The sequence below is a fragment of the Rissa tridactyla genome, chromosome 6 (assembly GCF_028500815.1).
Source record: "Rissa tridactyla isolate bRisTri1 chromosome 6, bRisTri1.patW.cur.20221130, whole genome shotgun sequence".
Classification (NCBI taxonomy): Eukaryota; Metazoa; Chordata; class Aves; order Charadriiformes; family Laridae; genus Rissa; species Rissa tridactyla.
The window spans coordinates 55,051,574-55,069,236 of NC_071471.1; the positions used below are offsets into that span (position 1 = coordinate 55,051,574).

Consider the following 17,663-nt stretch of genomic DNA (forward strand, 5'->3'; position numbering starts at 1 on the left):
TCTGTTAATATATTGACTTTTGTTGTCACTGTGCTTGCATACATGCCGTTTGTCATAGTGACATACAGTTATACTACCAGCAGCATTTGATTGATATATAAATTCAACGGGATTTCTTTGATACTTAGGGACATAAAGAAAGCACGTGGCTTTGCCACATCATCTTTCTTTTTATAAGTGCTAACAACAGAATGAAAAACAACGAACATATTCCTCTAAACAGTAGGTTTATGAAAAACAAGTAAGTCCATTATCTGCCCAAATCATTCTGAAAGGTTATGAATAGCAATTCACACCGAATAGTAATTCACTGCAATTCTAATGTAGCATTACACTAGCAAATTAATTCAAAAGGAAAATAAACTGAGAAAAAAATTTTCAGCACTGTAATAGCACCCATGTTTTAGCCTGGTAGGCACTTCAGTGCTTTACTGAAATATATAAAAGTAAATAATAATCTGCTGTGTTCTACAAAGTCGGGTTGGCTGATTAGGTGTTGAAAACGTGAGAGTAGGGGAATACTTGTGGTTAATCCTAATGGTGATTCAGAAATGAGTACATATGCCCAGGACTTTCCATGAAAGGAGCCAGACAATCAGACTGCAAAAAGGGCAATCGCTACTTTGCTCTTGAAATTAAAAAAAGGACATGAACTTTGCAATATCTATTATAGCCTTCTTCCCCAAAAGGCAACATCATTACATTTACTGTAAAGTCTAAAACCACACATTTTACAATCAATGTGTAAAGTTCTAGTACTGAATATTTAAAGCAAAAAAAAAACCCCAAATTACCTTGTTCCATTAAGTGCATATCAGTGCGTATAGTTTCACAGCTAGTCCTGGACAACTCAATTTTATGTAACCTTAACTACAACAGCACCTTATTTAAGTGTTCTTTCTTTTATAATAAAAACAAAATAAGCTTCAGCTTCTGTTTTATATGCCAGTTGAGATTCTTTGCAGTAATTCCTTCCACATCTGCTCTGCAGCTTTCAGGTTTATAAAAGCAGTATCTCCCAATTTCATTTCATCAAAATATCCATATGCTGTGTTTTATAGACACGTTGGTACATTTTAACACCGAGGCACTAATTACAACTTGGAATCATATGCTAAGGCTAAGAAAATAAACACATGTGGTTATGAGGCATCTAATACAGAAAATCCCGAACAACCTAGCCAAAAATTCCTCCAAGTGTGATAACGTGCCAATGTAAGAATACCTGAAATTATCACAAGGGTTGTAAAAATAAAATTAAGAGAGGTAAAGGGGGAAAAAAAGTAACTAATAAAAGTAAACACAAGCACCACTACATTCTAAACTAATGACTAAGGTCATGTGCTGAAATGTTGCCATCCAGACTATGACAGTAAAACTGTTGTTAAAGAACGAAATTGGGAAAGGGGCCAGTATGGGAAGAGCTCAATAAGCCATTTGTCCAAAACATAATTTTCTAGGATTTCTGAAGATCGGTGTCTCCTCCTGATTTTGAGTTTGTAAATTGCTAGTGTGTTGTAAATGTCATTGTCCTTCCAGTGAACAGTCCATCGACGGCAGCAGCTGGGGGGACAGACAGCATGAGATGGATGATCTCCAAATCACGTTCATCTTCACCACGTGCAGGATTAGGAGAGTTTTGCCTTGTCCTGACCAACCTGTGGTGCTGTATCCCCTTTTTTGTCTGCTGTCACTGCACACCCAAAACTCCCGTCCCCCTGAGGGCACAAGCACAGCAGCCACCCTCACTTCCACATCTGCCAGATGACAGTCTTCAGCACAACTGAGAAACTGAAGGTGGCCGCTGTTCTTCACAGCAAATGGTACGTAAGCACGGAATGAGCTATATAAAAATCAGGGGGCCTAAAAATATTCCTTAACCTCAACAGAAAGAGAACTAGGCTGTAATTTTAAAAAGTGCAGCGTAATCCCTCGTGCTTCTGTCTAGAAGTTCCTAATGCACTAAGGACATTTCAGTGGGAGAAATGAAATGTGAATGGTGCTTTTTCATCAATTGCCTCCCTGGAACATATTTGTAAATGTGCACATGAAAGAGGAAATCTGTCTCCTCACAAAAATTGATCAGTAAAGACTGCAAATAAACGTCTAAATATCCAATAAAAGGAGACAAAAAGCGCAAATTAGAAAAACATGCTACAAAATATCTGTGGACATCACAAAACTTGGAAAGACCAGAGAGTCCTCTAGAAAATTTAAAACAGCTGAATCAAATTGCTAAGTATATTCCTCTCGAGGAAAACAGTATGTAAGTTTGTTGATCAAAACCCTGACATCTAGAGAGCTGCAGGCTAACACAAAGTAGCATCCATTACCTCAAAACCAAGGTTTCCAGGTTTCAATAAAGGCATACTAAAGAAATGAACACTAGTTTTCGTATTTTCTTCCCCGCTAACCCTGGGATACGAGTTGTAATCTGAAGCAAGCAGCACCCTGTCAAGGGTATTCTTTTATAATCAGCAGAGAACGAACTGTTCCTTCTCTTCCTTAAATCTGTGCCCAACCACACAGGCAGGGTTCACGGGGACAGTTGTGCTACAGAGTACTTGCCAGGGAGAGAACAAAGATTTTTCCCCCACACCTTTCCCCTTCCCTTTTCTCCCCCTTCGAAGCGAACGCGAGATACAGGAGGCTGTTCGCTAAAGTTGGGTGGGTCAAGATGATTTATGATAGACATTTACATTGAAATTTACAAGTTCTGCTGATGCAGGAAATATGGTAATCTGTAAATTTTACAGTTTGCATAGCTTAAAAAAAAAAATATATTTCCACCTTCCTTCCTTCCCTGAAAATACAACATAGCCGAACTGTGCTGATAACATCGTAAATTGAAATTAGCCACCTTTTTTACAGATTGAGAACTAATGAACTGCAAGGGAAATACGGCTTTGGGGTTCCAGCAAGTAAAGCAGAAGAGAGATGAATCGCATGAGCAAACCGGGCTTCTGGGGCAGAAAAGGCCACCACCTCCCTATTTGTAGTCTTCCCACAGGAGATTTCAAATGGTGGTATTTCTTTATCACTCTCCATTTTCAATAATGAAGAAAATGTTTTGCCATATGGCAAGAGTAAAAAATGTCAGCTAAGTGTTTTCATATGGACTTCCTACGTACGTTACTACAAACAGCAGAACACAGGGCCTTATTCATATTATATAAAGATGGTGTTTAATGAAGAAATTGAACACACATCTATTACAAGGCATTAGTTGGCATGAAATATTTCTGGTAAAGTGAAAATCCGACACAATCAGGATTACTTTTTGAAAGTATACAGCTTTTTCCTTCACTTCCTGACCAGAACTCAATAGTGACTGAACAGTTTTTATGGTAATATAAAGGAATATTTGTTTTAAGAAATAAATTAAGAATGGGAAAGCATAAAGTAAATATTAGTATCTGATTCCCAGTGCACTTTATATGAAATAAAATGGATTTGCCACATAGCCTTTCCAAGTAATATTAAAAAGATTTTTCTCTCCTTTGACGTTCCTTAGCTTCCCAAAATCTGTCCAGTACTTCCTATTAAATAGAACACCAAGTACCAGTGCCAGCTAACACCAGCAAAAAGTCCTCCAGCCAACCTTCCAATGGAAAATAAGTTGACGAGTATTTTTTCTAGCTCACTGTAGTAGTTAAATGTACCACCTCCTCCCTGTCTAATATTTCCGTCCCTTAAATTAAGTTGAAGTTGGAACACCCATTCCCAATGCTACCGGGCTTCAAGCGTGTGGCGTCTGTGCTCAAAAGCTTGCACGACCCTCATTTAATCGTCTGGTCTGACTGAAGAGGCTCTTCCAGCACCCCTGGTCCTCTCTCCATACCCCCACACTGGGGTGACCAGAGCAACACCGTTACTGGGAAACCCTGGCATTGGAAATATTTGGCGGTAGGGCCCTGGGGAGGAGGTGTTAGAAGATGTATAGGTCCTCCCTGTCTCAGCACCCACACGAGGAACCTGCTCAAGGAGTGTGCAGGGGTCTCACCCCAGCCCCAACATAAAAATCAGAGCGGAACAGAAAATACTGTTGTAAATCCCCCAAACAGGATTAAAACAGGAGGCAATAGTTACAACACACTGATCAACTACTCAGGCAGCATATGTGCTCTATTTCTGTGTAAAATTAGAACTACTAGCCTAAATTCATCACAAATTACCCCCAAAAAATTAATGGCAAGAATGTACTTATCTTCTTTTTTTGGAGGTTTTGTTTGTTTGGCTTGGGTGGTTGTTGGTTTTTTTTTAAAGAATGCTTAGGACATATGCTAGCTATACAGACCATATCATATCCAACAACATCATTACTGATGAGATGCCTAATTTTATTACAACACCCCCTCCCAATTCACTAATGTTCACATGAAGGTGGTAGGCCGGCTCTCCCCTTCCTTTCCCAGGGAGCGTTTTGGGGCAACAAAGAGCTTACAGAATTTCAGCGAAAGCACTGCTGAAGTCCCCCTCACCCTCTACAATGTTTTGCTCTGAGAAGGGGTGCAGGATGCAGTTTAAGAACACCAGAGAAGAGTTTAAGACATTATTCAGGGGTTTGCTGAGCAGCAACCTATGCGGTCATTTGGAATCCTATTTAAATTTAGGCATTTACATTGTCTACATCACACTGTATTGAAACTTTCATTGTCCAAAACTGTGGATTTTGATTTTTAACAGGGTTTAGTTTAATCTTACACATTAAGGAATAAATTAAGAAAGACAGCCCCACCTACTGACAGAACAGTCACACTACAGAGTAAAAATTAAAGAACTTGATACTCGCCGGCCAGAAAACGAGAGTTTTCTTTCCATCTCTTTCACACGGACCCCAGAATCACTTTATACCTGCAGGGCAAGAACTCAAATCTCTCATTTTCCCTTTGCTCAGTACGTAAGCTCAGATGACAAGGTAGATTCTCATTATCCTTTCCAGAATTTACTGCTACTTGACAGCATAACGTAGGAACTTCATTCAGAAGCGTCAGAAAATAAAGTTCAATACAAAGCGAACTGAAGAATCAAAAGAATCAGCTGAAACCTGTTTGAATAGTTCACCTGCGTATCGTATCCCATGTATTGCTTCCCCTGCTCAGGACTGTAAGCACGCTTTATCAAGTCAATAATGAACAGTATTTTGCAACTTTAGTGAAGTTTGTTTTCCAAGTAATAATGAGAATGTTTTTTCCTTTGAAATCCTTTGATCCTTTTTGCCTTTTTTTTTTGGGGGGGGTGGATAGACATAATTCTAGAATTTTGTTTCAAGAGTCTAAGTGCAACAGCCCTCATCTCTGTGCACTATGTCATTATCCATTTGTAAATAAGGAAGATTTTAATGTTGTCTATCCAAAAAGCTCTTTTTCCCTCTTCCCTTAATGTTTAAATTTCTGTATCTTACACATTTATAGCTGTTCCGAAGAACCTACAGAACTGCCAAGAGAAAGTTGCAGTGTTTCTCCACAAAATTCTGACATAATTAGTCTTCTCCAGCCTATGCCTGGCACAGTAAGCTCTCTTGGAAGCACTTTGCTTTTTCTTTTCCTTAGAGCCTGCGAAACAGATGGTGTCAAGTCATCCTACAATGAGTTAATTTTTGAGCATATAAGGTGAAGAAGAGGGTGCTGGATAGACAGGCTAACACTGCTAGTAATTCCCCACTATGTGACTCCTCTTCCTCATCAGTTTTCCCCTCTATAACGCTGAGTCAAGTCACACCCAGAACTAAAGCTCTGCACAAAGCTCTCAAGCAGGCAAATGCCCTTGTCCAGTTCTGTTCTCTTCTGCTCTTACAAAACCAGACAGACAGCACTACAAGGAGGAACCACTGTTATACGGGTAATTTAAAAATTACTACAATCTTTGTAATATTTAGCAATGGTGGGGGGTTTTGCTTCTTCTGCTTTTTTCCTTTTTGGCGGGAAGTCGATTTAATTATTGAAACACTGGTTAATGGGAAGCGCTGGGACGAATCAAGTACCACCTCGTGACAGAAGGGACAAGGCTTGAATGCAAATCATGACCTACGGAAATAAAACAAAAAAAACAAACAAAACCCCACAAAAAAAAATTGCCACTTGGACACTGGAAAATTTAACTTTACTGACCCATCAATACCACAGTGTTTCCAGCTAAGAAATTTCTGTATGGAAGCTGATAGAGCTTCTTTTCATCTCTAGCTTATTTCAAGGCATAAAAAGTGATGCAGCATGCTAATAGTAGCAGAATTTGAGGCATATTTCATATTTAACAGGAACTGCTTGATTAACAGGTCTTTCATAAAGCTTTTACAATGAGTACATTCAAATATGTCCTACTAATCAATGCAAAACCAGAGATTAATTCTTCAGGTTCATTTTATTAGCAACAATGAATATAAATCTCTTATGAAAATATTCTTAACATTTCAATATATAAGAATTGTCTATAAAAATATACTACTACATAACAAAGCCAGTAACTTCTACAAAACATATAATTCAACATATATTTAACAATATATAGGACATAGTAAAAATCTTTTAATTAATGCTGAGGGTGTTTTTACCCCCTTTTTGTCAAATAACAACTCACGTAACATAGAAAATTGCTCATTCTGATATACAGAAGTGTTATCACCACAGAAGTCTATGTATGTTCCACCCTGAAGTTACCTGCATCTGCAGGAACATAAAGCCACAACTTTTCTTTGGATGGACAGGCAGTTATGACCACAAAAACATTCTGCTGGTAACTGCAATGTCAGCGTTGCACACCTGCCGTCAGCATTGCCAAGCCTGAATCCATGCAGGGACAGAGATCACGCTTCTGCTGCCCCTCTGGGACTGATGCCACAGATGAGCCTACCGTGGTTACCACAGTTAGAGAACTGGAAAACAGACTCCTCCTGGTTAACTACTGCTAGTTAGCAAGGAAATAACTTTTAAGAGGCTGCCTCTCTAGAAATAAACTTTCTTCCAACAGACTGCCTTGAACAAAAGCTCAAGCAACAGAAAATACTGCAGGGCGGAAACTGTTTATACTAAATGATGGTCAAGGGTAGTATTCCCCATCTTGTCACCACCCATTACAGGAAGAGCCATCTTAGAACAGTTCTTGGAATGGGGAGAGAGCCTAATTTCAGATTTCAGAAGAAAAATGACAAGTTGAACTAGTTATTTCACCAATGCTGTTATGCTGAGGTTACTTCATGCCTTGTGTTAGACAAATGCAGGAAATCCATTTTAATTATATAGACTGCCCTTGTCTACACAATGAACCTGTCAAAGTCTTAGCGTAGATGTATTTAGAGAGCTTTTAGAGCATACTTTGACAACCAACTTAACCTGAAAGAAATTGGCTGCTGCACAGTGGCAGTATATAGCTTTTTCAGCCATCAACTTTATATAGAAGAGTTGGGTACGTAAGGCTTTAAGGCAATAAAGTCCCACTGAAGAAAACAGATGATTACAGTGTTTTGCATAGTAAAGAACGTAAGAAACATGCTTGTGATGCGTCAGTAACAACTAGATCCTTCTGCCCTGTGCATACGTGCAAAGTGACCAATAATTAATTATTACCCTTTCTATTCAGGATCCACTGAAATCAGTACTTGAAATTCAACCTATTAATTCAATGAGAAACTTAGCTTTACAGCGTAGCAATCGCAATGCAACAATATTCCATCACATTAGAAAGGAAGGACTTCCTATTAGAAAAGTACATTTACTGAACTTAAAAATACTGGAAGGACCACAACAGGACACTACAGGTGATGAACATTAATAATATATTTCTGACTCAAAGCTCAGAAAAATAACATTTGACCCTGAGAAACTTGCTGTATTAAAACTTTAAAAGCTAAAAAAGATTTTGAACGTAAAAATCTATCCAAGAACAGAAGAGAAAGAAAAAAGGAAAACAAAAATCAGAATCTGAAAGTATCAAGGCTCAGCCAGTTTCATTTCAGATTGTCAAACTGTTAGGCTCTGGAAGGAAAAAAAGAGTTTGACCATCTTAACAGGAACGGTAAGAAATATTTTCCATTTTAAAAAAACCCCAACATTTTAGGGTATCCATACTTTTGTATAATTTCATTCTCTTCAAGGCTTACAACTAAAATTTTGGTTTTTAACCTACATGAGAGGAAGAAAAATTTAAAAACTGAGGTGGTTGCAAAAACTTAAAGCTTATATGTCTTCCATTCCCAAATTCATCTAGAAAAGCTAGCTATAGAAGCCAGCTTGTCATGCTTTTAGAGAAGCCCTAGTCAAGCCCTTCATTCTCACACTGGTTAAACAATTCTCTAAAAGATGGATCAAAATCAAAATAATGTTCCAAAAAATACAACATTCTCCAACATAGGATCTTGATCAGATTATTACTTTAACAACATAAATATTTAGAAAGGTTTTGGAACAGCAAAAGGAAATAAGTAGATGGAGCAATAAGGAAACCCTATAGGTTTGGACAAAGAAAGAAAATAATCATCTGTGGGTTTTGGCACTACAGATACGGAAATATATTGAAAGAGTTTCTGCAAGAACTTGAGAGAAAAATTACCAATCACTGTATCAGGCTGTTGATTTCAGGTCAGCTTATTTTCTACACTTACTTATGTGTTAAGGGCAAGAAAACAGTCCTTTCGTCAGTAGTCTGTTCTTCTCTAAGCGTAAACAAGATCCGTTGAAATCACATGACATAAAGATTTTTTGATATAAGCTTGCACATTGATTTTATTCTGCACTGACAAAGCAGCATTCATACGCTGTAATTTAAACTATTATCTAATTTCCCTTCCTAATGTTTTCACACTGTCATCAAGTTCAGGCTACTCTGGTTTTGCCCTCTCCAACAACCTTACCAAAAAGTTATGTAGCTGGATGAGCTCCCAGGGCCAGCTCACCACAACAACCGCATAAGCAGGAGCACAGAGCCAACGGGAGGGAGCAGGACTAGCTGACAACCCACATTCACATCAACCTGAGCTGCTCTGGAACCACACCTTTGTAAGTGTCAATTCAAACACATGCATATTAAGCATGAAGTGAAGCGGTACAAAAAAAAAAAAAAAACACCACCAAAATGCAGTCTTATTTTCCTTCCCTCCCCTGAAAGCTGTTGCTGAATGGCAGCGATGGCTGAGCAGCAGAAGAAACAATCTCCGATTACAATTTCAAGTATTAAGCAAAATGGGTGCCAAACTGGAATTTTATTACTACATCAGGCTTTAAAGAAACGTAAAAGAAGTTTCATACTACTTCTCACCTTGTCAGCAGTAGCTGAACTTCAGCCTTCAGGAGAGGCAGAGAATGGACAGCTATAAGCAGGAACTGATTCTATCCCTGAGGTGGAATCTGCTCATGTCTATAAACATATAAGGATTAAGGGTGCTGGTTTACATACAGAATCTCACACAAAGATGGCTCCTCACATACAGATGCATCCCAAAGCACAATACACATTCCTCTCCTTCAGGACTCAAGTCCCTAGATCTGCCCAGCCCTGCAACGCTTATTGACAAAATAAAAAAATTGTGACTAGACATCTGTAAATCAAAATAAGAAAACATCTGCCACTTCGTGATTTGGAAAAAAACATGTATCAAGTCTACAGAACACAGTGTTCTCCTTTAAAAAACAATGGAGTGAGTAAATAACTGGAAACCGCCTTTGGACCAAATAAAGATCCAAGTTAAAATCTTCTTGAAGCACTACTAAGACAAGACCAAAAAGTACATAAGACACCATTTGGGAAAATCCCGCTACCCGACACTAAACATATATTCCTCCTCAAACACGAAGGACACTAAGATCAATAACAGAAACCTTTTTTTTCTTAGTACTTGTTGCTACCAAGAGAAAGCCTATAGAAGTGAGAAGATGTGCAAGAGAAGTGACCAAGCGCAGATTTAAAAGGGCCAGCTGCAGAAACGGGGCTGAAGCTGCCCACTAGCACCGCCTGATGTAGAACGGATGCCTCTGTGTCATGAGATGTGCACGCCTTGCTCCACCATCCCACCAAGCTCTGCTCCAACCCCTTCTGTAGAATCTCTGCTGTGACCTTGGCCAACTCGCATTTTCTGTGACGCTGCAGCTACTCTGCACTCTTGCAAATTCTCAGGAAATAGGCAAATGCTTTATTGTGAATCCTCCTAACTTTATGAAGGCCAAGAAGACTTAAACTTGGTCTCCTAAAGAACTTTTGCACAAAAGAATCTAAACAAAAGGGTCATAAGCAGCATTTAAAATAACTTATATTAAATACCTAAAAAATATAATCTTTTGCATAGAATAAAGAAAAGTGCAGCTACAGCCTAACATTCCATACCACAAGAAATGGCTAATTTACAAGTGGTATACAATGAACTGTTGTCTCTCATCATCGAGACTGCAGCAACTAAAGACACGTTTATTGGGAAAATCACATTAAGAAAAAGGGATTAGGATGTTTCATTATGTCTGTAAAGCAAGTGCAAATATTTAAAATTCCTTTTAAATGAAAGCAAAGCTGATAGATAATTTTCACAAGTTAATTTTCTCTTGATATTACTTGGAAAGATGAAATAGCCTTTGTTCTTTTAGAATCCAGATTAAAAATAACTCCCCATTTGGCATGTGTTTTGTGCACCAAAAAAAAAATTATAAAGCTTGTAAGTGTGCAAGCTCATTCTGTTCTATAACGGTTGGATATTTATAGGATTATAACTCTTCATTCCCTTTAACTTTTGTACTGCAATCCCTCTGGTAATCAAGCATAGAACAGTATTAAATAAGCCTGGGAGACTGATTTCCACTGCTCAGAAGAATAGAGAAAGGGTCTAAAAGAATCAGGAATTTTAGGAAAATAAAAGCCAAAAAACTATTGTCCACTTTTGATAGGAAGCAAGCAACTTTTAAATATCTTTCTACTTCTCACATTTGCATGCCTAAGTAAGAGAATGAAAAGCATATACCTCATCAGTTGCTAAAACATTTCCGATTTTGGGTTTTTTTTTTTTTTTTTTAAATCAACTTATTTTATTAGATATAACTTGTTACTACAATTTGGTAAATGAGATATTTAAAATAAATAAAAATAAATATTGTACATATATTTGAAGATTGCTTGTTTCTGTAATGAATTAGTGTCTGTATTGTTAGATTTCATTTTGCTTAGCTTTTTTCAAGCTTTGTCGCCACTTACGAATGGCAGTTCCAGAACTACTAGCTACTACACAAAGGGCACCACCCACAGTCCACCAAGTTGGTAGATGATTGAGAAAAAGAATTTGTAAAATGAAAGCAAACACCACATCCATTGTTTTCATTATGGCTACAGGTCCAGCTTTCTCTATCTGTAATGCTTTTGTGAGAAATATCTGACCTCCTAACCCTAACAAGCCTATTAATATTAGAAAAACCCTATCTTTACCACAATATGGTAAACGCCATTCATTCATAACAAACAATGCTATAACACACCCAATCAAACCAATGACTGCATAATACCAAATTGACAAAAAATAATGCACAGATTTTCCCACTTTCCTTAGTATAACAAAAGTCGAAGCTGCAGATACTGTGCTTGTAATTGCTGCTATAGTTCCTTTAAGGTGATCTGTGTAACTTCCTTCAATCCCCGTAACGTTCGACCCAAACAGAAATGGTGGTCTGGCAATAAGAACCACTCCAGTGATTGCGAAGAGGGTGAATAGAAGATCCCAAATACTGTATTTCTCTTTGAGAAAGATCCATGCCAGCAACGATGTAAAAACAGGACTGCTAAAAGTTATAACAGTGGCATCAGCTAGTGGCATGACTTGGAAAGCATAGTAGAGAAGAATCATTGCGCTAGAGCCAAGGAATCCTCGGAAGAAAAGAAAAATTCTTTTACCTTTTGGTCCCAAAAACCCTGTCCTGAAAAACACAAATGTAACAGAAATGTTAAATTAATGTCACTGGCTAGCTTATTTCGTGACCAATACCCAATCACATTTAACTGTACACACCTTTCTAGATGAGGGACTTATCTCAAACGTCAAAATATTTTTAACTGATTCAAGACCAATTTATTCCTATCCCCACCCCCAATCACATTCAGAGTCCAGAACCTGTTCTAGCTATTAATATCTTGCTTGCAAAATAATCCAAGAGTATGTACAAATTACTTTTTTTTTTTTTGCCCCCTCCAAGAACACCACTTCATGGAAGATCAAGACATTTGATACAATCCCTGTAGAAACCTCTAAAATTCAGGGAGTCAAAGATTTTCAGTTTTCTGAATTGCATTAAGAAACTCTCAAGCAATCCAAAACAATGCAGTTATGCAACTGAAGTCTGAATTAAAATAATACTGCAATCTGATTTGAGTGAGTGATATTTCTAGATCTATTTTTAAAAAAATCACTTAAAATTTAAAGATTTGCTACACTTACTTGTAGTATATTAAACCAGGAAGAACGAATGCCATTTGGAAAACACATCGAAATGCACTCACTTCCACTGAATGTACATCTTCTATTTTTTTAAGAAATAAAGAGGCCACTGAGAAAAGGAAGGCAGACAGTACGGTGTAAAACAGACCAAGTCCTGGACATGCAGCTTTCTTCTTCTTTGTTCCTGCAACAGATAAACTCCAGTTAATAATGTTCTATTAGGTTTCTCAGGTCAGGCAACTCTACATGCTGCAGCGCTCCATACATTCGTATCTGCTATTGTGGTAAAGGACAGGGGAAGTAAAACAAATAAATGCAAATACCATGTGTATTTACCAGACCTACCTTGAAAACACCTGTCACTGACCACCACAGCTCTCCTTTTTTTCTAAAAGCAGGAGATAAGAGATTAATACTTTGGATACAAAACTGTTCCTCCACTTCTCAGTTCCATAGGAGTTACTAGGCTTTACTTCATGGAGGCATCAGACTAGTTTAGGAATTCACATGATTCTGACCACCACGCAAGGACCAATAAATACAACTGACTGAAAAATGGTCCACGGTCAGATACTGAAACTTATTCCCTGGGGATCATCTGACTATTGAGTAAGTTAATTAAGGTTCCTAAGCAACTGTTTAATTTCCTCTCTCACAAACACACACAGGTAGAAATTGTGTACAGAACCTCTACTTCTGTTATACTTCATGTTTATTTTGCAGCTAAATCACCCTAAATTTGACCTAGGCCTACAGAAGTTTTATATAACATTTTTATCTTGCTGTAAGAATCCAAATATCTTCTTCAAATAAACATTTTTAAGCAGAACAAATTTAAGTGACTGATTTTAAAACATCATAGGGCTGCTGAAAGTACTGATATCTATCACAGTTCTATGAAAACCTTAGTTTACGCCTATTTATCAGACTTTCTCTTCCTGAAGTAGTTTCCCAAGTCTAATGGTTTATGTTCAAGCTTCCCTATTGCCTCAGGCTCTCTTCAGTGACATACTCTTCCTCATTCTGCTCATCTTCTCCACCCTCGACTATTAAAAAGAAAAAAAAAAAAAAAAAAAAGAGACAGGGTGAACTGCTGCTGACCTCAATGCTATCTCCAAAGAAACCAGCCTTTTTTGTTATTGCTTTGCTGCCTAAGAGGAAGAGAGGAAGAGTCCTTCCACCTAACCTAGAGGTGGACACCATGCAAAACAGAACCCATGAAAAATTTGAGTGGGATGTTACCTCACTATCTCTTTTCTTTCTGTCTGCATAAAACATTGGGAGTTGCCTTTTATTCCACGACACCCTCTAAAGATAAGAGCGAGAACTCCATGTCCCTGAGGCAGTGTTTTGATAAAAGGGCGCCTCATCTTACATTAGTGTGGGGGCCCTGAGCCTTATGGATCCTCTAAAACGTAATCAGCAGGGCACTGCTGCGAGTTGCTTAGCAACTAAATATGGTTTTGAGGGTTTTCTTGTTTTGGGTGTGTGTTTTGTTTTTTTTTAAATTAACAAAACTTGTCACAAACCATTTTAATCCTCCTGGAGATCGGCACTCAAGGCTGAGAAACTGCACCTTTCTCAGGGCTGAGGCTGTGGGCTGACACAGCGTGTACAGCGCTGGTTCTGGCTTTAACCATTGCAGAGACCCAGGCTTTACAACTGTGCCCAGAAAGCCAGCTTTTGAAGGAACCCAGCCCCACTACAGCTGAAAACAAATGATGGTTTCTACTAGAGATATTTCTATTTAGCAACAGCCACTTACATAAAAGCAACTATAAAAACTACCACAAACCAACACTGGACCAGGACATCTACCAACTATGAAACAGAGCGGATTTAAAAAATGTTCATGAATTTCATAACGTCCTAATCCACGTAGTCACGCAACAGAACTACAAAGTCAACAACGACTCTAACATTAAAGCAAGAGGAATCAGGCAGGCCTATAACTGAAATGGGAAATCCAAACCCAGGCTGGGTTATGGATGAGCACAGCACAAACACAACTATTAACTTTTATTTCAGGCATGATAGCTTGTCTGATTACTACAGAATGAAGCCAATCTAAATAATGGAAGTGTTGAAATGGAAAAAATCAAATTAAAGCAAAGTAAACCAAAAGGACCTTATACCCAGAACTAAACTTTGGATTTGAAGGAACAAAGACAAACCAGAAGGAACTCATTTTTGTAAGCTAACCAATATACCAAGCCTATCAGAAACAGTGTCTTGTAATACTAGAATTTAAACCATCAACATCTCATATTGCCAAAGCGTGTGCTCAGTGCAATAAGAAAGTGTTTTATTTCCTTTTAAAAATAAAATGGTACAAGTTCTTCCACCAAAAACAAGAATTGCAGTTCTGAAGAATACTTATTTCAAAATATGTTCTAAGGAAAAGTCAGGTTAAGATAACATTCCCACCTTACAAAATATTAAGCCTCCAAAAACTAGCCCAATGCCATCAAAATACTCAAGTACTCATGCTTTTAAAAAAAAAAAAAGTGTAGTAGTCTGAAAATAAAAGTTTCAAGTAGTACCCAAGCCCTGTCTTCTGAGTGTCAACAGGTTTGAGATTTAGTTTTCCAATTTTATTTCCTGCACATCTCCACATGCAAGGCTTTCAAACAATCTACCACTCCTGTTTTAAGTCCTAGTCAAAGGTCTCCCACTGCACACCTTTTTCTGTCTAAATTCTTTTTGTTTGCGTTTTAATGCCATGCTTTCTTGCAAGCAGTTCTTATACTTGCAAAATACATACAGTGAAGAAAACTACACTTCTCACATACACTTATCTTGATAATAGTGACAGAGGCAGAAAAGCACTGGCTATGGGGAGGGTGGTCACGGAGAAGATGATTCTCCCAGACCTTCAGGAAAGCCAGAAGAGGGTGATCTGTTCCTCAGATCTTAAGAAGCAGAACAGCAGCTCTCTCACAGACCACAGCAAAGTGCCAGGAGCACAACAGCCTGCATATGAACTAATCACGGTCATGCAGACAAGATCCAGCCATGATTCATAAAGTTCAACCATTGACTCAATTAACATTTTGCTGAACAGACTAACTAAAAAAAAACAAAACAAAAACAGAAGTATTTTTTGGTGAATAAATGCAAGTTTCTCAGGATTTCAAATATTGGGGTTTTTCCTAAGCTTTGCCTCAGAAGTGATACTAATGTGTATACTATCTCTTTTGGCCTCTCCACAGCCCACTAGCTAACAAAGATTTCAATTTTATCCATTTTCCGCTGGAAAGTCAATTATAGTCCACATTTAATGAGAAACACATTTTCAGTGAAGTTGTTTAAAAATTACACATGCTGAAGTACTTCAGATAACAACTTCAAAACTTATTTTAAGATGGCATTTATGTTTTAGAAGGAAGCTGCATTAAACTCACAACAGCCTGCTGTGTATTTCGCAGTAAGTTTGTGCCTTCAGCAATTCAAAATGACTAAGAAGCAAAGCACGAATTAAGGCAAAATAAAGAGTATGCTCACACTAAAGCAAGGTAAGAATTACCAAGAAGTTGTAGTTCAAGTCTATGGGCTTGCTGAAGAGCACTCGTGCCCCTTCTCAACATATTTACGGTGCCAGAAGCTCACACTGCTAGAAGGCACCTCGATTTACGCAAACCTGTCAACTTTTACTTTAAAACTTTGACAACAGGAAGCACTGTTTTCCCGAGGGATAATCGCTAGCGAAGCTCTCACAGCCCTATGTGTAGAACAGACCGAGCATCAGCCCGACCCCGGGGATGGGAGAGAGCAGCCGGAGCGCCCCGGGCGCTCGGCCCCGGGGCAGCACCGGGGGCCCAAGCCGAGCCCGGCGCACAAGCCCAAGGGCCAGGGCCACGGAAGGCGGAGGGGAAAGAAAACAGCGAGGCCGAACCCGCTGGCAGGGGACGGGGTGTTCCCCCGCCGGGCAGCAGGTAGGAGCCGCCGGGGCCGGCGCAGGTGCCGGGCGCCCTCTGCGGCCGCCCCAGCTCGCTCCGCGCCCCGCCACCGCCTACCGTGAGCCCCGGTGCCCTCGGGGGCCGCTTCCTCTTCCTCCGCCCCGCCGGCAATGTCACCCCGAGAGCGGGTAGACCAGCCAGGAGGGCGTTAGCACCCCCCCTGCCCCGCTCGCCAGACTCCCCCTCCTCACCGGGTGCCTTGCAGCAGCGCGGCCAGGATAAGCCCGAGCAGCAGCCGCAAACGCGGCGCTCTTCGGCGCCCGCCGCCTCCATGCCGGGCGCCGGGCACAGGCAAGGCTGTCCCGTACCCCCACCGTCCTCCCGGCTCAGCGGCACCTCCGACTCCTTCCCGCCCGCTGCCGGAACAGCGGCGGCCTCGCCACCCTGACACAGCACCATGCGGACGCCGGGCTGCCCGCGATGCTAGCGGCTCCTCACAAGCCGGCCGGCACCTGGCCTCCTGCGCATGCGGTGCCACCGCCCAGCACCGCCCGCCGCCCGCCTTCCTTCCCTCGCACTGGAGCGCCCTTACGCCCGCGGGGCGGGGGGGGCCATGCCAGGTGGCGGCTTGGGAGCGCCCGAGTGAGGGCCACGCCTGGAAACAGCCCCTTCCCATGGCAGGTACCTGCCTGAAAGCCTGGAGGGAGCCAGACATGCCCCCTGGGGCTAGGCGGCAGCGCCCTGCCAGTCCCTGCCCGGCGTCCCCTCAGCCTGTGAGGGACGCGGGGCGGGCGGCCGAGAGCCCTGCCCGGGCGAGGGGCCTGGGCCTCGGCGGGGAGGAGTGCGGCTGGGGCGCCTCGGGAGGGGGAGCTCGCATCCCGCCGGAGAGAGCGGCGGGGCTGGCCACCGTCGGGCCATCGTTAGCCGGGGGTGGGGCCGGCGCAGGCCGCGGCCGAGCAACTTTCTGAGGCGGTGCGCTTGCGAGGGAATAAAACTGCAGGAAAGGGTGACGGAAAGTTATTTTAGGGGCGTTGTTGCGTCATCTGAGCGCCTGAAATAAAAGTATAGAGCTGTTAACGGTAGGCGGGACGGGTGCCTCGCGGTGCCGGCTCGTCAGCCCGCTCGCAGGCAGGATCCGCGCCGAGATAATTGAGCTTTTTATGGCAGCTCCTGCGTGTTCCGTGTGTCCGTGTGTCACAGTTTGAAGTCCTACCGCTGCAGCAGTCTCCGCACCGATTTAAATAGCTCGGCTTGCCTTCAGCGGGCCCATTAGCCTCTAATTTCTAATTTCAGGAAGAAGTTCTTTCCTGCGAGGGTGGTGAGGCACTGGAACAGGCTGCCCAGGGAAGTTGTGGATGCCCCATCCC

At 40.9% G+C, this 17,663-nt stretch overlaps 1 protein-coding gene across 1 annotated transcript; it reads right to left on the reverse strand.

Annotated features, from left to right (window-relative positions):
- Positions 1 to 6,046: 6,046 nt before the first annotated feature.
- SLC35G1 (solute carrier family 35 member G1) lies at positions 6,047 to 16,865 on the reverse strand. Its single transcript, XM_054204637.1, has 3 exons — positions 16,548 to 16,865; positions 12,398 to 12,581; positions 6,047 to 11,879 (listed from the first exon to the last, which is right to left on the reverse strand). The coding sequence occupies exons 1-3, from the start codon at positions 16,753 to 16,755 to the stop codon at positions 11,120 to 11,122; spliced, it is 1,152 nt and encodes a 383-aa protein (XP_054060612.1). The 5' UTR covers positions 16,756 to 16,865; the 3' UTR covers positions 6,047 to 11,119.
- Positions 16,866 to 17,663: the final 798 nt, after the last annotated feature.

What these genes read in the sequence shown, in the direction of transcription:
- SLC35G1 (XM_054204637.1), bottom strand. Translation starts at nt 16,755, where the DNA reads ATGGTGCTGTGTCAGGGTGGCGAGGCCGCCGCTGTTCCGGCAGCGGGC. An exon ending in GCGCTGCTGCAAGGCACCCG is followed by an intron (nt 12,582 to 16,547) that starts GTGAGGAGGGGG and finishes TATCTGTTGCAG; the next exon opens with GAACAAAGAAGAAGAAAGCT. An exon ending in CCTGGTTTAATATACTACAA is followed by an intron (nt 11,880 to 12,397) that starts GTAAGTGTAGCA and finishes TGTGTTTTTCAG; the next exon opens with GACAGGGTTTTTGGGACCAA.